The sequence below is a fragment of the Sapajus apella genome, unplaced genomic scaffold, assembly GCF_009761245.1.
Source record: "Sapajus apella isolate SASKATOON/1434 unplaced genomic scaffold, GSC_monkey_1.0 scaffold13, whole genome shotgun sequence".
NCBI lineage: Eukaryota > Metazoa > Chordata > Mammalia > Primates > Cebidae > Sapajus > Sapajus apella.
This window is the reverse complement of record NW_022436953.1, coordinates 30,053,635-30,074,897: the sequence shown is the minus strand read 5'-3', so window position 1 is coordinate 30,074,897 and position 21,263 is coordinate 30,053,635. Positions and strand designations below refer to the sequence as shown.

The window sequence follows — 21,263 nt, the reverse complement described above, 5'->3', positions numbered from 1 at the left end:
CGGTATGTCGGGTGATACCATCTTGTCTATAATGAGTACTTAAAACTGACAAGAAAAACAAGGATTTTGAAATTAAAATGCTATAGGAGCTATTGCTCTGCCCTAGTATAATTTATTAATTAGAGAGAACGAGCTTGTTAAAAGACAGGAGCTTGATTTTGAGACGAGTCCTCTGTGAATTCCAGAACCCTGGCCTCGCCCTGCTTCCTCTGGGGGCCTTGGGGTGATAGATGCATGGAGCCCTAGAGGGTCTGAGGCACACTGTAGCCCAACAGGCTGGCCCACCATGCCCTCCATGCCCTGGCTAAGGACACACCTGCATACCTGTGCCCATAGCCACCCCCAATGCACCAGCACCCTCCCCCTAATTCACGTGATACTCATAGGCTGCCACGTTCTAGTTGCTTCTTGCAAACTCATCTCAAACCTCACCTCAAACCTAAGCTCTGCAAGAGGAGAAACTTCAGCAGCTTATTCTATATACAGTAGGAACTCAATAAAAACCAAAGGACAGAAGTGGCCTCACCACTCCCCCAAGACACTGGAGCATAAGGCTCAGGCACAAGGACCTGGGATTGAACCAAAGCTCATCCACTGACTACTTGGGTGCCTTTCAGCCCCTGACCTGGGGGTCCCAAGCCCCAGTTTCCTCATCTGTAATGTGGGAAATAATGAAATGGATACCACATGGGAATTTTGCAAGGACGAATCTAAACAGCACAATAAACTTCCTGTGTCAGGCACATGGTGAGAGCACAGTGAGCGATGGCCCACATCTGCTGACGGTTTTTGATAGTTATCCTGCAGCTTCAGCCACCAAGGATGTCGTGTGCCATTAGCAGACCCGACCTGGTCTGGCGCCTGGTGGCCTGGATCTGGCCCTGGGGCAAGGATGAGATGGCAGGGAACTGCTTTCCAAGTTGGCGGCCTTCCTGCCCCTGCTTCTCCCATTAGACGTGAACCCGATGCCCTTGTAACTGAACCCCTGACCTGCATGCACTGTTGGGACACAACAGGCGCCCAGTGATGCTTTCGGCACTGTCAGTCCCTCCCGCGCCCTGGCCCAACAAACTACCCACCACGAGGCACCCCATGCTGCTTGAGACCCCTCTGGTCAGCCACGTCCCAGGCCATGCCCCACCGCACACACATCTGCCATTGACAGTCGTGGGCTGACAACCCAGCTCTGCAGACCTCACACACCAGGCCTCCGCAACTCCCCTGAACAGCAGCAGGCCCAAGCTTCTCGATGGTCCCACAAGGCGGTCTACACACCCTAACATCACGACCTTGCTGGTGCATTTGCTCTCCTGTAGACCCCCTACCAAGTACACCCATCTCACATTGAAGGCCCAGGACAGGCCAGACCCCAGAAACAGTCTGATGAATCAATACATCCCAGCAGCAGCAGATACAATGGAGCCCCTATCCATAGCAGGCACCATGCCAGGAGGTGGTCAGACAACATGCCTAACCTTCAAGAATACCCTAGGAGGAAGGTTTTGCTTTTGTTTTTTTGAGATAGGGTCTCACTCTGTTGCCCAGGCTTGAGTGCAGTGGTGCAATCATGGCTCGCTGCAACCTCTGCCTCCCGGGTTCAAGTGATTCTCCGGCCTCAGCCTCCTGAGTAGCTGAGACTACAGTACACACCACCACACCAGGATAATTGTTTTGATTTTCAGGAAAGATGGAGTCTCACTGTGTTGCCCAGCGTGGTCTCAAACTTCAGGGCTCAAGCAATCCTCCACCTTGGCCTCCTAAAGTGAGGCAGTGGACCAGCCAGGAAGGTATTCTTATCCTCAAATGAAGACACAGAAGAGGCTCGTGCTTAAGCTCCTACCAGAGCACGCAGAGCCTGAAACTGCCCCCTGCATGGTGAGACGCCCACAGGATCACCAGTAACAAAGGGCGGTCTGCCTCCACGCCACTCTTCCTTTAACTGCCTGCAGCACACAAGCCTCCAGCCAACTCTCTTTGCCACTTATTATCCCAAATATTAATATTTCTCAGTCCCCAAAGCCAAAGAAACACACACACACACACTAAAAGACAGACATCATGTTTCCTTCTGTGATACCTGAATGCCTAGCACAGGGCTCCACATTTAGTTGACAATTAATTTAACAAAATGTGATGGAACAAACTTCAGTCATCAATAATAAATTCTTTTTGAAGGAGAGTGATTCAAATAGCGGTTCTTCCCTCCTAAAGTCTTGGCATCATGGTCAGTCTCACGGAAACGTCTATGAGAAAAGCCATCCCTGAGCTCCAGACACCAAGGGCCACCAAGAAAGACAAAAAGCGTTCAAGATTTCCAATTTCAAGACAGGGGCCTTTGGAGCCCATTTGTGGGATGTATTTGTTACAGCTCGGTCACTTCTCTGATGGATGGCATGGATGGATGACAAGTCAACATGGAAGACGGGCAAGCAAAAGAAAGAAGGGGAGCAGGAATACTGGGTAGGCGGAACTAGAGAAGGAAATCCAGATCTCCTGAGATCTGGTCAAGGAAAAACAGACAAGAACGTTTCCAGGGAATAGGTTCCGGTGGGAATGAGCCTTATTGGGTTATGATAGCAAGTTCCAGAACAACTGAGAGTGGCCTCTCGCGCTTTCCCCCAGTTCTCCCTTAAAAATCCTTGGGGTGAGAAAGTGCTTGACTACTCACAGTCCTGTGATGACCGGTGGCGGAAGGTGAACCGAAGGTGACTGCGGTTAACGTCCTCGATGGGAATGGCCACCTTCAAGAGTTGAAAAGGAAGTTTAAGCACCATTATCAGTATCATCTAGCATTGACAGCTTTCTTCAGCTGGAGATATTGGGTACGACTTAAACATTTCTACACTGCAGTGGTGACAATACTGTACATCTAGTCCCCTATATGATTTCTCCAAACACAAAATGCCTTTGCAAAATTTAAGTAATATCATATTGTAGCAGCTGCCAAGCCAACTCTGTCACACAGCTGGATTTCTTTTCTGAATGCTCTGATCATTATTGTTAAGATTCTATTCTTTTTGTTGTTTGTTTGAGATGGAGTTCACTCTTGTTGCCCAGGCTGGAGTGCAATAGCGCGGTCTCAGCTCACTGCAAACTCTGCCTCCTGGGTTCAAGCGATTCTCCTGCCTCAGCCTCTTTGGTAGCTGGGATTACTGACATGTACAATCAAGCCTGGCTAATTTTGTATTTTTAGTAGGGACGAGGTTTTTCTATGTTGGTCAGGCTGCTCTCAAAATCCCAACCTCAGGTGATCTGCTCACCTCGGCCTCCCACAGTGCTGGGATTGCAGGTGTCAGGCACCGCACCCAGCGAACATTCTATTTTTAAAAGTTGTTGTTTTTCTGCTGGGCATGGTGGTTCAGGCCTGTAATCCCAGCACTTTGGAAGGCCAAGGAGGGCAGATCCCCTGAAGTCAGGAGTTCGAGATCAGCCTGGCCAACATGGTGAAACCTCATCTCTACTAAAAATACAAAAAAAAAAAAAAAAAAAAAAAATTAGCCAGGCATCAAGCTGCATGCCTCTAATCCCAGCTACTTGGGAGACTGAGGCAAGAGAATTGTTTGAACCCAGGAAGCGGAGGTTGCAGTGAGCCGAGATCGCACCACTGGGCTCCAGTCTGGGTGACACAGTGAGACTCTGTCTCAAAAACAAACAAACAAAAAGTTGCCATTTATCTTCTTAGCCCCAACCTGTAAGGGTCTCCTTTCCTTCCACAGCTGTGGTGACCTGCCACAGCTGCAGCAAGAAAGCTTTCCTGTTGGCACATTACACTCAAAGAAAACAGACCTAATACATGGTGCCCCTAAGCAAAAATTGTCACTAATTCTCACGTCGAACATCTGTATTCCAGAGCCAACCCCTAGCCTAGTTTTCAAATATTCAAGCTCTTGGCGGTGGGAGAGTGTTTACTCCGTCATGGAGACGTGAGCATGCTGCATTATGAAAATGCACCAGGTCTGTGCTATAAAACAGGGTCTGACTCCCCAGCAATGACCTCCACAGGCTGGCAGCTCCATTTTTTTGTTTGGTGTAAAGACAGCATGCCACACATAAAACAGTGCTGGGAAGAGAAAGACAATAGCTATCTTAAAAAGACTCTGTCATTTATCTCCATGAAAGTCCGATTTTTATGTCCAAAAGGAGATGAGAGTAAATGTATTCTAAGAAATGCCAGTGTGGTTCCTTAGCAACCTTGAATGACTTTGTTGGGAGACACTGTGCCTGCCTAGAGCAGCTCCTGGGCTGAGGGGGATGCCAGGATGTTTCCTTGAGTTACAAATGAGCATTTCATAATCAGAGCCGTGTGATAAAATGACCATGTAAATAATACCTTAACAGTCTCAAACCAGCGCGGCTGCTTCACTTGGTAGTAAATCACAGATTTGTACTCTGAAATCGCTTCATCACCAGCACCCGGGAAAATCACATGCTTTAAAAGAAGGCATAAAGAGCTCACGTAAGACCTCACAGAGCTGGACACCATATACATTCCCCACTGTATACGTGGGAGGACAGCTCCAGGAACACCAACACAAGGAACACGATCCCAGCAAGGGAAGCACGGGTCCACCTGAAACCAGAAGCCAGCTCTAACCCCTGTTCTCACACATTTAAGATCTTGATGGTTATGACACACGGGGATGACACTGACCTCCAACCCCCCCAGACCCTCCACCCCAATAACTTTAACATTAGAATCTGCAGGAAGCTGCCTGATCCATCCCGTATGTCTAGGGTAAGGGGCCATAGACTAAAAGGTGGGAACCCTGTCCTCCCCTCCTTCCAGCCATGAATACTGTTTGCTTCACTCCAACCAGAAAACCCAGCGGCAAGGGCAGCACCGATGCTTCCAGGGAGATGAGGCAGGCAGTGGTGCTGGACGGGGTTCACCCAGAAAGAAAAACATCATGCTTCTCTCAGCGGCGCTGAGCCTTAGGCACAATCCCATGGGCCCAGAAAAGGCCAGTCCTCCAGCCCTGGTGTAAAGAGGCACCTCACAGGGATAGCAGCTCTGATTTGACCTCTGGTCATCAGAGGAGACAAAAGCTTTTAAGTATCTCCCAGGTGGACCCTGCCAGCTGCAGTGGCCACAGAAGCAGATCTTCGTGACCACCGGCAGAGTTCAGAGCTCCGGCTATCATGGGCAGGTGCTCAGTCCCACCTCTCCGGAGCTCTCTGACCCTGAGTAGTTTAACTGATTTCTTAGGGCCTTCATTCCTTCATCTCTCCAATGGTAACAAGGGTATCTGTACTTCTCGTGTAATAACTAGACCTTTGGGCCTTGGGTTTATTACAGCAAATGAGACACCATGACAAAGTTGGGCAAAGGTGGTCAAGACCACAGGGACCTGGCCGGGCGCAATGGCTCACGCGTATAATCTCAGCACCTTGGAAGGCCAAGGTGGGCAGATCACTTGAGGTCAACATGGTGAAACCCCATGTCTACTAAAAAATATAACAATTAGCCGGGTGTGGTGGCACACACCTGTAGTGCTCCAACCTGGCCAAAAGAGTAAGACTCCATCTCAAAAAAAAAAAAAAAAAGACTACAGGGATCTCCTGAGCCAGGCCAGCTGCCAGGACCAGAGGACCCTAGCCCCCTGCACGCAAGCTGGGAGAAGAGAAGCAGCTTCTCTTCTCCAACCCCCAAGAAACAGGATTCCAAAGCCCCACCTGTGACGATTTCTATGCTGTAGCAGAGCCAAGGTGAGCACTTGGCAAGTGAAACCGAAACACTACAGATGAGCCCTCGCCACGGTAAATACCTCTAATCGCTTCCCATCTTCATCGTACACAGACACCGTGACCTCCACGTTCTTCGCTGTTGTTTTGCTTCCTTTATCAAAATCCCCTTGAACTAACGTTACATAGATGTCATTTCTAACGTCACCTGAGAAGGGAGAAATCATACATTTAAAAACCAATCCATTATTCATAGCATAATTGTGAATTTTGCAAGACTGTCTAATAAGCTGCCTATCCTCACAATTACAAATACGTATTAGATGATTATGAAATATTTTCTACAAAACAGTCTTACGATTTAAATACATTGACAAGAGCAAGTTTCATCATCATAAAACTTGCTGGAAAGAAGAAACATCTCTAAGCTTCTAATGGTCTGCTTGGTTCTCATCTGGGCAGAGAATACTCTACCCCTTTGGGGGCAGCCAACAACCGGAGGGGCTCCAATGGTGTGGATGGCATCTGCGGACCATGGCAGCCCACGCCATTGTCCCTTGATAGACGGCTGGCTACAGCTGTGTGAGTCGTCGGTAGCCAAGGAATATCGCATTATTCACTGGCTCTCCCAGACAACTGGCGAGGTTTACCTCCTGTGCATTCTTCTTAAAAACATGACTCGAAAAACGGAACTAAAAGCTGATTAAGAATGAGGATCGGCCGGGTGTGGCGGCTCACACCTGTGATTCCAGCAATTTGGGAGGCTCAGGTAGGTGGATCACCTGAGGTCAGGAGTTTGAAACCAGCCTGGCCAATATGGTAAACCCTCATCTCTGCTAAAAATACAAAAATTGGCTATTGGGCGTGGTGGCGCATGCCCGTAATCCCAGCTACTCGGGAGGCTAAGGCAGGAAAATCGCCTGAACCCGGGAGGTGGAGGTGCACTCCAGCCTGGGCAACAAAGCAAGCCTCTGTCTCAGGGAAAAAAAAAAAAAAAAAAAAAAAAAAAAACAAAGAGAGAATGAGGACCACCAGCCTAGGATCAGGGAGGAAAAGGGTGTCTAGGGAGAAACTTCCTGCATGGCTCTTCTCTTCTGGCAGGCAGCTGGCAGGATCCCGAATGGGGACCACATAGAAAAGAACAAAACAGACCTGTCTATTTTAAAATGAGATGGGCTTTTAATTGTAGGGTGGAAAAGAAACACAAGAAATGAGCTCAAGACTCTTCTTCCTACTGAGAACACAGGAAGCCCTTGGTAATGGCCCGACTGGGAGAACTTCACAAGCTTCATTAGTAACATGATTTAGAGGAAGCCTCCTTCCCAGCGACTGCTCCTCTGCGGCCTGCCTGGCCACCTCCCACACCCTGGCCACCTGCTCTCCCAAGGAACCAAGGAGCGGTTCTGTCAAGAGTAGCAAATGCCCACTCTGGCTGAAGACCAAGGATCCCTGAAGGAAAGTAACTCCCTTGGCCCCTTGCCTTCTTGTTTTTGCTTTTGCTTTTTTTCTTTCCTTTTAAACTGCTCTATTTTGGCTTTTAATGTATCCAACCATCAAATGAAGCTTTCATTTAAAAGTCATTATCATGATAATCCCAGTGGGTTGCTACCACAGCCACAGTAGCTGTGCAGAAGGAGGTGCAGCTGCTGTCCACTGATACTGACCACAAGAGAAGTTAAGAAGCAGGGAGCACAGGGCAAGGGGCAGGGGCAAGGCCAGCTGGCCAAGACTTATTGCTCATTAGCTGTGGGACCCTTACTAAGTGACAAGTCACTTAGTCTCCAAAGCCAGCACCATTAACCAGCCTCATTGTTAAGGAAGGCATAAACCATACGATCTCTCAGCCTAAAAATTCTATCAAGGCACAAACACCATCATCAAAAAAGAACTTCAAGGCCTGGTGCAGTGGCTCACGTCTGTAATCCCAGCAGTTTGGGAGGCCGAGGTGGGTGGATTGTCTGAGGTCAGGAGTTCGAGACCAGCCTGTGCAACACAGTAAAGCCCCATCTCTACTAAATACAAAAAATTAGCCAGGCATGGTAGTGTACACCTGTAATCCCAGCTAATCCGGAGGCTGAGGCAGGAGAATCGCTTGAAAGCGGGAGGCGGAGGTTGCAGTGAGCCGAGATTGCGCTGCTGCTCCCCAGCGTAGGTGACAGAGCAAAACTCCGACAGCCTTGCTCCCAAGTACACCTCGATTGCACTACTCCAGGACCAGCTCAGAAGACGCCCTCATTTACAGCTGGCAAACCCCACAGGTGGACATTCACCATAGACATCAGCAAATGCCTCCACAGGTTACAGAACACTCTGGGGAGGAAGGAAGTAGAAGTAGACATAGTGGACTTCTGCCACATTCCCAGGTCGAAGGAAAAGTCGGCATCTCCTGCCTGGGTACTTCAGAGGGACTCCAGGAATCCAGCGAGCCACCAGAAAGTGGCAGAGCAGGTCACTGGGTGACAGGACAGGCTCTTCACCGTCCAAAGACGCTCATCTCTGCAAACAGCAGCAAAACCAGATGATACACAGGTTCTGCAGGCTAAAGGCAGGGAGAAGACTGATAACCGCCCACACTCTCTCTCTGGTGCCCACAGCCTGGTCAGTGATTACTTGGCCAACAGAGAACAAAGATGACCCACCCAAGCTAGAATCCCTTCCTATAAGATATATACCCAGGACTTAGCACATGGAACCTGCCAGAACAATGGTCATCTGTATCATTTCCCTATGACTGTATCATGAGATGATCTTCTGGAGTTTAGACTCACTTTTCTTTATTTTTGAGACAGGGTCTTTGTCACTTAGGCTGCAGTGCAATGGCTGTGATCATGGCTCACTGTGGCTTTGACCTCCCATGCTCCAGGGATCCTCCTACCTCAGCCTCCCTGGTACCAGGTACTACAGGAATTCGCCATCACGCCAGGCCTAGACTTAGTTTTTAAGTCTATCCATCATAAGGGAGACACTACTGACATGAACTGGAAGGTTCTGGGTTTCCCTTTGAACATGAGGAAAGCCTAAGGACGCCAAGATAAATGCATATTGTCAATTACCTCATCCTGATTTATAAATCTGCATCCCAAATGCAAATGCAAATAAGTACACAAATTAGTCCACTCCCATTAATAAACTTAAATTAATTTGCTGCATATAGACTTGACACACACAAGCAACAGCTTCAGAATTGACTAAATGTCATGCTTTTCTTCCTGTACAGGTAAGCCTAGCTATTATTTAGCCTAACCAATTTAGATGTCTTTCACATGGATTTACCAGACACAGCACTCAATGGCCCACAATAGCCCTGGACGACGGAAGGAGTAGAAAGAACATGTCTTGAAGCTGCACTGAGGTAAGCAAAGCACCAACTGGGACAGCGTGGACCCTAAGTAGCCACCACTCTCCCGGTGAGACAGCAAAGGCCTGTAAAAGGAGGCCACATTGAACGGGGGGTAGTTTGTCCCCATTTCCACGGCTCATTAGCTGAGCGAATTTTGGCTACAGTTTAAATTTGATGGGAACTAATTCAACACTAATTTGTAAGCTTCCAAGAGCTTTACGTGGCTCAGGTTAGTTTTTTGTTTGTTTTTGGTTTTTGTTTTGTTTTTGTTGTTGTTGTTTTAAGACAGGGTCTCACTCTGTCACCCAGGCTGGAGTGCAGTAGCACCATCTCTGCTCACTGCAACCTCTCTGCCACCCAGGTTCAAGTGATTCTCCCACCTCAGCCCCCCCAAGTAGCTGGGATGACAGGAGCATGCCGGATAATTTTTTAAATTTTTTATAGAGCCGGGGTTTCACCATGTTGCCCAGGCTGGCCTTGAGCTCCTGAGCTCAAGTGATTCCCCAACTCGGCCTCCCAAAGTTCTAGAATTACAGGCATGAACCACCACGCCCAGCCAAGCCACATAAGCATTACTTGCAAACCAAAAAGTTTCACATGGATATAAAGCATATATATGAACATGCTTCCCAAGATCTCTTGAAGATCAAATCAGATTATTATGAACGTTATTCGGATACTGAAAAGTATTATATAAATATGAGATTAATGTTAACACGGAAATCTTGTTACTGGTTTGGTCAGTTTGGAATTCATGACTTACAGTCCATGGAGCAATACCAGCATGACAACCGGCACTAGCTGAGCGGGCGCAGGTCCAGGCATGTCCATGAAGTGACCATCCAACCCTGCCATTCCCCTTAAGGTGGGCTTCACTGGGCAGCTCTCTTTCTGACCTCTTTCCTTCTTTCTACCTGATGTCTATCCAGACATTCGCTGGGTGCCCACACCCCTCTCACACAACCCTTGCAACTGGGGAGAGCTGGCCCATCCAGGGGTACAGTGGGTCAGTGGGTATATTCTACCACTTCGGTCACAGCCCTGTGATCCATAATCATGCTGGTGCTGACACCTACCAGGAGCTGAGCCCTTTCCTTTCCAGAGCTCATAGATGACGCTGCCCACACGTCCTTCTCTATGGCCCGCTACCCCCACGCCATGCTCAGAAGCCCTGACCGAGCCAGTTCTTACCCGGCATGATGATCTCCGGAAACCCTGTTTTGCGAGCCACAGCTGTGGTCCTGTCCACTAAATGCGGAAACTCTTTTCGGATCTGATGGATATCTCCAGGAAGTAATTTCAATGTTACCCACAAACCTGGAAAAACAACGGATGCCATTCAGTCACATGTTAGCCTCTGCGTTCTTAAAAATTTTCACGAAACCAAGCTCAATGAAAGACAGACTTTTAACTCACAATTCAACATCTCAAGAGAAAGGTGGGTACAATAGAAAGAGAGGGGCAAGGCACAAGGTGCCCGTCGGGACTGCATGCATCCGCCGAGCTGGGATGCCGGCCCTGCCCTAGGGTGACTCACGGGCAGCTGAACGCACATCTGCAGCCGCTGTGCACTTGCTGCTCCGCTGAGGGCTGCAAAGGGTCAGTGTCTCCTTTCAGTGGGTAGACATTTAAGACAAAACAGCCAGGCCACCTTTTTCCGGGAGGTGGCTGAGAAGTCTGTCATTTTCTAGTCTCCCAGGAAAGACAAAGGCAGGGGAGGATTCTGGAGGTGAATTCACAGCTTAGAGAACCCACCAAAATCTCAAGTGGCCAACCCAGGCGAGCAGCAGAGCACCAGGCTGCAGGCTCACCAGCAGGACAGCCCCCCCAGCCATGCAGGTGCAGCCACGAGCCCAGGCCCTCTGTGCCGCAGCGCCACAGCTAAAGAGAACAAATGGCTGCTCTTGCCTCTTTTCCCCAAGGGAGAAAGGAAGACTTTCAAAGCCTCTAAGCCTAGATGCCAGGGGTGTCCTGGCAAGAGCGCAGTGAACCTGGCGGGGGCTATGTGTAAGAGCATGTGCCTGGGCTCTTCCTCCCTGCAAGGCTGATGGAGAACTGTGGTTTGTATGAATACTGAGTAGCAATCATATGGTAGGCAACAGTACATGGGAATAAGGCAGATACTTCCGACAAGTCAAAGGCGGGGATAGGCAGGGGTTCAGCCTGAGCTGTTGTCTGTGATGGTATCTGTCTCCCCCAACAGGAAGGGGCTGGCACTATCAGTCAGCACATGGGGGTGCTCTGTCCCTGAGGCCTCAGGGGCCTGCCTGCTGGCTTCCCCCTACTCAGCTCAGTGGGGCTTCATCTGCCCCTCAGAACATCAAAGCCTCTGCCCTCACTTCTGCTACTAGCATAGGTGTGCACACGTGCCTGTGGCTGTGCGTGTGTCTGTGTGTGTGTCTGTGTCCACGTGGGTCTCTGTGTGTCCGTGTGTCTCTGTGTATCTGTGCGTGTGTGTCTATGTGTGTTTGTCTGTGTGTCCATGTGTCTGTGCCCATGTGTGTCTCTGTGTGTCATGACTATGTGCATCTGCATGTGTGTGGCTCTGCGTCTGTGTTTCTGTATCTATATATATGTCCGTGTCTGTATCTGTGTCTATGTGTGTATCTGTATCTCTGTCTTTGTGTGTGTCTATAGGTATCTCTGTGTGTGTATGTGTCTGTGTTTGTGGTATCTATATCTGTGTGTGTATCTGTATGTGTGTTTGTGGTGTCCGTATCTGTGTGTGTGTCTGATGTGTTTGTGGTGTATCTGTGTGTGTGTCTGATGTGTGTTTGTGGTGTCTGTATCTGTGTGTTTCTTTGTGCATGTGTGTTTTGTGTGTGCATGTGTCTGTGGTATCTGTCTCTGTGTGTGTGTCTGTATCTGTGTGTTTGTGTGTGTGCCTGTTTCTGTGTTTGTGGTGTCTGTATCTGTGTGTGTGTCTGTGTGTCTGTTTGTGGTGTCTGTATCTCTGCATGTGTCTATATGTCTGTGTTTGTGGTGTCTGTATCTGTGTGTGTGTCTGATGTGTGTTTGTGGTGTATCTGTGTGTTTGTGTGTGCATGTGTCTGTGTTTGTGGTGTCTGTCTCTGTGTGTGTGTCTGTATCTGTGTGTTTGTGTGTGTGCCTGTTTCTGTGTTTGTGGTGTCTGTATCTGTGTGTGTATGTGTGTGCAGCTGTCCCCTCTCCAGATGCCTCCAGAGCAGGACTCTGCCTCCATCACCCTCAGTTCAGAGCCCTGCCCTGGGTGGAAGGAGCCGAGACAGTCACGGGCCTGTCCTCCAGCAGCCTGCCTTCTGAGCAGCACTGGAAGATCACTGGTGGCCAGTCAGCGGTACCAGCACCTTAGGCTGCTCCTGACAGGAGCCACTCTGCTTGACTCAAACCCACACCTCACGCCCTGTCCTCTGGCTGCCCACTCCTGTATCAGCCATCCTAGAAATGCATTCTCCTTTGCACAGATTTGCATGACTTGGAGCTGAGAAGTCAAAAGTCACTGATGACGCTTTGTTCTTTGCCAACTGGTGAAACTCCCTTTCCTCTTGCTATCTGGTGAGTTCCTCTAGTTTATTCAAAAGTAGCAACTGAGCACCTACTATGTGGCAGGCAAATACTGGGCACTGCATCTACTGCAGTCACAGGACAGGGCAGACCCTCAAGACCTCCCCTGCCAGGGGTTTAGCTTCCATTGCCAATAGTCAAACACTAACTCCACAGTCTCTTAGAGAAATACACAAATGCAAAGTTCTCATAGGAAAAGTCCTGAGCACACTGTAAGGCATCCCTAAGATGACAATCTTAAGGGTCACAGAGGAAGGGACATTGGGGTTGAGACCTGCAGGAAGCAAGGGAATTGCAGGCCTGTGTCTGTGCATGTGTTTGTGTGTGTATGTGTCTGTGCATGTCTGTGTGTCTGTGTGGGTTTGTGTGTCTCTGTGTGTGTGTGCACATGTCTGTGTGTGTGTGTGTGTCTATACATGTGTCTGTGTGGGTCTCTGTGTGTCTGTGTGGGTCTGTGTGTCTCTGTGTGTGTATAGGCACGTGTCTATGTGTCTGTGTGTGTCTGTGCATGTGTCAGTGTCCGTGTGGGTCTCTTTGTGTCTGTGTGTGTCTCTGTGTGTATGTGCACGTGTCTGTGTGTGTGTCTGTGAATATGTCTGTCCGTGTGGGTCTTTGTGTCTGTGTGTGTGTCTGTGTGGGGGGGGGAGGGTGTGTCTCTATGTGTGGGTCTGTGTGTCTCTCTGTGTGTGTGCACGTATCTGTGTGTGTGTCTGTGCATGGGTCTGTCCGTGTGGGTCTGTGTCTGTGTGTGGGTCCATGTATCTCTGTGTGTGTATGTGCGTGTGTGTGTGTGTGTGTCTGTGTCTCTGTCCGTGTGGGTCTCTGTGTGTCTTCGTGTGTGTGTCGGTATGTGCACGTGTCTGTGTCTGTGTGTCTGTGTGTGTGTCTGTGCATATGTCTGTGTCCGTGTGGGTCTTTGTGTCTGTGTGTGTGGGGGGGTGTCTCTGTGTGTGTGGGGGGGGTGTCTCTCTGTGTGTGTGCATGTGTCTGTGTGTGTGTGTGTGTGTGTGTGTGTGTGTCTGTGCATGGGTCTGTCTATGTGGGTCTCTGTGTGTCTGTGTGTAGGTCCATGTATCTCTGTGTGTGTGTGTGTGTCTGTGTCTCTGTCCGTGTGGGTCTGTGTGTCTGTGTGTGGGTCCATGTATCTGTGTGTGTGTGTGTGTGTGTGTGTGTGTATGTCTGTGTCTCTGTCCGTGTGGGTCTCTGTGTGTCTGTGTCTATGTGTATCTGTATCCCTGGGGGGTTGGAGCCCCCAGATACTGTGGGAAGACAGTCAGGAGGCTGGGGCGGCAGGTACTGCAGTCTATCTGAAGGATGAGGGGCAGCCAGAGGGGGGATCAGGAACAAGTGTCAGGCTCTGACCTGATACTGTGGCTCCAGGGAACAGGTAGGCAGCAGTACAGAGCACAGTGGGGATGGAATCGCAGCAGGGAGGCCACCGCATGAACCCAGCTGGCTGGCGGAACATAAGCTCCACTGTGGAGGGTGGGGAAAGGGGACCAGCGTGGAGGTCACATCGGCAGAACCACGGGGAGTTGGGGGAGGAGGAGGCGCGGCTTGCAGAGATGGAGCCCCTTGCAGGCACAACCACTAGCAAGTGCCGGGGCGCCATTCCCTGGAACGGGAGGACCCGCTGCAGGCAGAGCTGCCTGAAAGGCAGGCGCTCAGAGTGGGGAGGGAAAGAAGAGTCCCAAAGAGGGCAAGGAAGGCCCCACTTTGAGAGCTCACACGGGGACAGAGACGTCCAAGATAACGGGAAACTGGGAAGGGATGGTGCCCATGCCACCACAGGGCTCCTGGTGGGAGATGGGGAAGCGGGGAGGCAGGTAAGGGAAAGGGCCGATGCTGGGAAACGAAGACCAGAGAGAATCCACAGATACAGAGATAGATGTACTGCTCCGGGTAGGACTGTTTCTTGGTGTTTCTTTTCTTTCCTTTTTTAATTTGTTTTTTTCTTTTTCCTTTAAGATATGAAATTCCAGAGGATGGGAGGGAGAGTTTGAGGGAAGGAAGAACCACCAATGGAAGGCAGCCCCCAAAGAGGTATCGGGGATGGCACCCAGACAGGAGCACATGCACCACTGCCCAGAATGTGCATTTCACTAGACAACTGCCAAGAAAAGGCAAGTGGGAGCTGAACCCTGCCTACACTCGCTCACCAGGCCACAGTCCCTGGCACTGCCTGTAGCTCCCTACTCACCCAGTTGACCAGGCCCCTTTCTCTAATTCACACAAAAGCACCCTGAGCTAACAGCAGCTCGGGACCTACAGAACAGGCAGGTAGACAGATCTGCGGAGGGCCGGGCACTTCCTCACCCTAACCCCTGGCTCTGGCCTCCCACAGAGCAAACCAAGCCAAGACCCTGACGGAAGTGCCTGAGGAACCAGTGCCACGGATGACAGGGAGCTGGCCTTCACTGGAACACCAGGACACGGCTCAGGAGTCTGAGTCCAAAACCCTCCCTGGAGAATGAATGTTCACAGGCTAAATCTAAGAGAAAGACGCTCTTTGAAGGATTGCAGGATGTGGCGAGGTCATTATTTACAGAGGTCGAAGGTGAAGAGATAAAGATAGAACCCTGAATAACACTTAATATTAGAGATGCTGCATTTCAAACACCTTTCCCAGAAACACCAGCCTGCTCAAATATCTGAATACACAAACTAATATATTAGTGACACAATTACATTTATTACCACGTACTTTACAAATGGAAATTAAATGTTCCTGATTACTCTGTGTTTTGAATGCTTTTCTCACAGGAGAAAATGAGGCCAATTTTCACCAAAGAAAAAAGTGCATTTTGGGTTGACATTTGCTTAACCAGAATAACTAAAAACAAAGAGAATTAGCATACATTCTATCTCAAACAATAGAACCAGATGTCTAGAGTGCTCATGAATTCACTGTCCACAGAAAATGGCCCATACCTCTGGGTTCAGGGATCAGAATAATTTGGATTAAATATTCAGGATTTTGTCTATTGTGACGAGGAACCACGTTGGCACAAACCAAAACCAGGCCAAGGCCAAGGGCCAAGCTCAAGAGACAGGAGGCACCTGCAGAACGGCAGGGCGAGCAGACCCAGCACTTCTCTCCGGAGATGTCCTCCTCCATGTCCCTCCCACTCCTGGGATGACAGCAGTCACTTGACAGGCAAGCAAGCATCAGGTGAAGCCTGGGCTGCTGGTGATAAAGTGAGCTCCGGGGGCAGCGCCCTGCAGTCCCGATCTGTGTGGCTGCACTGGCTGGGGCAGCATGGCTCACCTCTGACCTGAATTCCACCCCTCAGTGGGCCCTGGAGAAACATTCAGGTTGAATGTAAACGTGCAGTCCTCATGTTGTCTAAGGGCATTCTGATTCAGGAAGTCACCAGTGATCCCCTTGACAAAACTATCCCTGTTTTCCTCCCTCAGATCTCACTGTGACTTGAAAAGGCCCACTTTTTCCAGAAGTTCAAGGAACCGGGCCCAATGGCATCAGCCCTGGGTTCTCCAGCTTCAAAGATCTTGGCCACACACCAGTGAGCCTTGCAGAGGCAGGCTTCGGGTCCTCTTTTCCAGTGATTTCCTGCTGGCCTGACACCAAACTCCACTTTCCCTGAATGACTCTAATAAAAGTTTGTCAAAACTCTGACTGCAAAAGAAACTGGAGATCTGAGGGCAGCCCCAGCTCGAAGCGCTGAAGGACCAGCCGGCAACCTTCGCACTGGTGCTCACAGCCTGAGTGTGACTCCAATCTAAACAGCCCTAATTGGACCTCCCTGTGATTTTCAATTAAAGTGTAAATTGGGAGGGCTGTTAATTTATGAGAAGATGGGTCCTGGGTCAGCTGAAAATTGCTCTGTCTGCAGAGACCACATCTCATTAATGTTCTAGGTTGGGGTTTTTGTTCCACTACTGTTTGCCAGAGACAGGGGCAGTTCACACCAGAAGAAAGCTGGAGGTACCTGCAGAGCCCTAGGAAGGCTCGTTCTCTCTACCATTCTTCAGGCTCAATTCACATTCGCCTTTAGAACAGGAGGAAATGAATCAAGATGGTTGTTTTTTAAAAGCCTAGTGACGTAAGGTCGTGCGTACAGGCAGTCTGCATGGATCAGGGACGGAGATGGTCAAGTTCTCAAGGTGACTTCCCCTCGGGCTGGAGGCGGGGCCTCAGTCACAGTTGTTCCTGGCAGCCCTCCTGGCCAGCCAAGTGCCAACTGTCACCAGCCTGAGGTGATTGATTCATTCCTTCTGCCAGCAGCAGGTCAGCTGCTCAGAAACGTGTCAATGCGGGATTAAAAACGGTGAGTGTGAGGCGGGTGTGGGGGAGGAGACATCACTTACATGACAGAACCCAGGGGAGCAAGTCTGCACAAAGGAAGTCACCTTCTTAGGGGGACCATCAGGGGAGCCCCAGAACAGGCAGTGATTAGCACACAGCATGGGCAGAGGGGAGTTACGCCTACCGCCTCCACGTTCCTCTAAACATAGAATCCCACCTCACTCGCCACCCAGGAGGTGGCTCTCAGTAATGTTCACAAAGGTGGTCGATCGGCAAGAAAGCGATCGTACACTGTACACAGGAGCAACCATCACACACATTCTCCAACATGGTCACTCTCATCGCCATCATCATCACCGACATCATGATCAAGTTCAAACCAAAGCAACCCAGACAGCACCGTCCCAAATGCATGCAAATGGACACGGACAGAAACGAAACGGGAAAATACGTACCCTGCCCCTTGTGGTTGACTTCTTTGGCAGCGATGACTTTGTTTATAACAGTCTGAAGGAAGTCATTCTCCCCTGCCACCCTGGGTGAAAAACGGGATGACATGTTCAGCGGCTTGTGTCGAATGGCGTCGTCCAACGCGAGCCTGGAGGGCACGGGACGACCAAGACCACAGGAGACAAAGGGGCACAGAGACCCGTGGGTCACGGTAACAAGGGAACATAAGAGATCATCGTCACCGAGTGCGAGAGAGAGGCATCATGAGTCAACGCACGACAAAGGATGGGAGAGGTGACAAGAGAAACAGGGAAAAGCATTGATCAGGAAAATGCTGAACCACGAGAGGGAAGTAAAGCAAATGAGGGCAACCCTCTCCCCAGGAAATAAACATGCACCAGGCCGCCACTGCGTCTCCATCAGACAACTGTGTTTAAAAAAAGAAGCTTGTCTGAAAGCCACATGGTTGAAAGGCATGTAGCCCCAAAGAATGTTTATGGCCAATCCTCCAATTTCAGTAATTCTGAACACAGCATAGGTCAAGGGGCAGGTGGTCTAAAGGGAAAAGCAAAATCGAGATTAAAAAAAAAAAAAATTCCTAAAACCTAACTGCTTGCAGAAGTTTGCTGCTCTGCTCTCTTGGACTATGCATACAACAGACCCCAAAATGACTAAATGTGAGAAGAACGGCAGTCTTTGGAGAACACCACTGCCGATTCCCATGTGTGGCACTGTTACGAATGCAGACCACCAATGTTTTCAGGGCCCGTGAACCAGAAGCCCGTCACAGATGCTGTGCTGTATGAGAGACTGGCTGTAAACAAGCAGCACACCCAAACAGAAATACCGAGTGGCATAGCGAAGGGCGCTATGAAATGACCCAGAAAATATACAGCATGGCCATCATGTTTAAAATCAATCCTGGGAACAAGGACAGTGCTATCCGTCACTTCAGCCACATGACTCGAGGGGACTGAAGACTGTTGTCATTTACTTCACCACGTTAAAAACGCCAGAGAGGGAGGGAGACGTGCAGTGTGCCTCCTTCCCTGAAACCAACCCTGTGAGACGATAAATCAGTTTTAATGGAGCAAAAAACAGTTTCATTAGCATGACATTTCCCAAAGAACTGGTTTCATTGCTTATTTTGCTATTAAAAATCACGCTGTTCTTTTGTTTCTAACACTGCAAATATTCATCTGTCTAGTAGTCTTCCTTTAATGGAGCACGGGGTCACAAATTACGTAAGAGTTACACACAGAATAATATACCTTTCAAGTGGACATTCCACTACAAGATAGAAAAAGATGGCAGCAAAGCACAACTCATACACAACTCATAACATACTCCGTGAAAATCAGTGAATCTGAAACTAATAACCTCCCTAACTTTTCAAACAATCCCTCAAGTTGTTTGTTTTGTTTTGTTTTGACTTTTCACAGAGGACACTAGCAGGTAATTTCAACTTAGTGGTACATCTGGGCATCAAGAAGCTCTGAGGTCTAATATATAATATAGCATTCAAAACAGCAGGGGGCTACATTATTTCTCATCAGAGAATGAGGCAATTTAATATTATAATTTTACAAAGGTGTATTTTATTTATTACCTCAATATCTGCCCATGTTCCACAATAGTATTACCTTTGTTTTCTAAGGAAACTTCCAGATTCTGCAGCACTGTGTTCGCTTTATAAACTCTCTTCACTGGGTGGGACTGCAAAACAACTTTCTCCAGCAGAGCTTTCTGGAAATGTGAAGGGTGTGTGCTGCCTGGGACAGTAGCCATGGGCCTCGCCTGCTGCCGCACTTGAAATAGGACTAATGTGACTGAAGACTAAATGTTTAATGCTACTTCATTTTAATTATTATTAATTTTTTGAGACAGAATCTCCCTCTATTGCCCAGGCTGGAGTGCAGTGGTGTGATTTCGGCTCACTGCATCCTCTGCCTCCTGGCTTCAAGCAATTCTCCTGCCTCAACCTCCCGAGTAGTTGGGATTACAGGCACCTGCCACTACACCTGGCTAATTTTTGTATTTTTAGTAGAGACAGGGTTTTGCCACGTTGGCCAGGCTGGTCTTGACCTCCTGACTTCAGGTGATCCGCCCACCTCGGCCTCCCAAAGTGCTGGGATTACAGGCATGAGCCACTGCACCTGGCTCATTTTAAGTATTTTAAATAGTCACATGGAGCTAATGGTTAACATACTGGACAGGAGAGTAAACCTAAAGCAGTTAAGCCATAAGTGACCTTTGCCTTTTGTTGTGCATGGTGAGAGACATATAACCTAACCCTGACTCCAAGCTCAATAATGCAGGGTTTGCTGTTATTCCTATGTCAAGAAGATAGCAAAATCTCCCACTGAGCTATACAAAAAGCCTTAGGATGCTATCTGACCAGATCGCCTGCCTGCAAAGAAAGCCATGCTCTTCCTGTCTTAGCCAGTGGCACTCAAGTCCCAGATGAGTCCGGTGGGGTTGAGTATGGTGGTTCATCACCAAGGAAGCGTGGGGCAGAGGGAAGCCAACCTCACATCTCCTGGCCCACAAGGACAGGCTCCTTCAGCCACCCAATTACTACCCGCCTCCTAAACCCTTCAGCTGACAGCTGAAAACAGTAAAATTTCTAAAATCTGAAAATGGGTTTCAAGTATGAAATCAATTAAGAATAAAAGTGAGGGCAAAGTAAAAATGCAGAATACTATGGCAGGTGGATTCCACTTCCCTCACCATGGATTCTTCCCTAACAACACCCCCCAACCCCACACCCAGGAGGAAGCTGTCTCTTACAATTAACCTCAACATTTGGATTCCGTTTTCTCTCCCCCTGTCTGAGGAGCAGGAGTGCCAGTAAGCGGCCAATGACCATCGTCTAGGCACACTCTTGCTCCAATCACCAGGGAAATAAATGCCAATTCTTTCAACCAGTGCCACGGGCTCTGCCCACAAATCAGATAACCAATTTAATGAATCTCCTCCGAGGGCTTTTTCTCAGCTCTTGTGCCTCTTTAACAACTTTAGGTCAGAGCTCGAGAAAGCCTAAAAACCAGCACAGATACGGCCCTCTATAAGCAAAAACCGAGACAGAAAAATCAGCAGCGAGATTATATGGTTTAAAGCATTATTTCTCGCTTTACCAAAGAATTCATCATAATTTTGTTTGGTTTTCTATTTTAAAAACAGCAACCTCCTATGATGAATCTAAAAGTACTGTGTTTTGAAAATACAAAATAGCTACTAGAATAAATCAATTATGTAAAGAAACGTTCAGGCTCAGAGCAGAGTTGTAATTCTGTTCCTTCTATATGATAAGGCAATTCAATGATCACAAGTAAAACCTTCTACTTCCAGGACTATAAACAAACTTTGACCCAAGCTTCCTACAGCTACAAAAATTCCATGTCCTACAGCAGTGACTAAAGAGGTTTTTTATAATTATAAAATAATCAATCCTTACTTATGCTTATCGATTTAATTATAAAGATAATCATTACAAGCCTACATTTCCCGCAGTATATGTGGCTAGGTACTTGAATTGCTCCATACTTACGGCTGAAAGGGAATGAAATGCTGCTTATCTTCGTCGTCTACTTTTCCATTTATTATATCTGTGACATCCATCACTGGGGACAAAAGAGAACAGAGACTGTTTTGGCTTAAATGCTACAATCACAGAGCACAAACAAACAAACAAAGGAACATCACAGTATCTTCTGGCAAACAACAGCAAAAGCTGTTTCCTCATAGTCAAGTCTAAATTATTTCCATGCCCAAAAGACAAATTATCAGAAAATGCTGGCCCAAATGGAGTTGGGACGCAAATGGCAGAGTTTCATTTCATAATTTCCTTTGCCTATTATCCAACTGTCACCCTAGAGATGCCTTGTCCAATAGAATTTTCTGTAACGATGGAAAATGTTCCATGACAATGGGCAAAGAAAATGTGAAAGTGTAGGCCGGGCCCAGTGGCTCATGCCTGTA

At 48.5% G+C, this 21,263-nt stretch overlaps 1 protein-coding gene across 2 annotated transcripts in view; it reads right to left on the bottom strand.

Moving 5' to 3' along the window:
- The window catches only part of DOCK1 (dedicator of cytokinesis 1), a 528,332-nt gene that overhangs the window by 416,176 nt on the left and 90,893 nt on the right, over positions 1–21,263 (bottom strand). Inside the window, exons 11-16 of one of the 2 annotated variants that reach the window (XM_032281990.1) lie at positions 20,833–20,905; positions 17,288–17,430; positions 10,214–10,339; positions 5,766–5,890; positions 4,331–4,429; positions 2,669–2,741 (exon numbers count right to left, since the gene is read on the bottom strand). In XM_032281990.1, coding sequence (XP_032137881.1) covers positions 2,669–2,741; positions 4,331–4,429; positions 5,766–5,890; positions 10,214–10,339; positions 17,288–17,430; positions 20,833–20,905 — 639 coding nt within the window. The remainder of the gene's footprint in view (positions 1–2,668; positions 2,742–4,330; positions 4,430–5,765; positions 5,891–10,213; positions 10,340–17,287; positions 17,431–20,832; positions 20,906–21,263) is intronic. The other variant, XM_032281991.1, reaches the window with a different exon arrangement.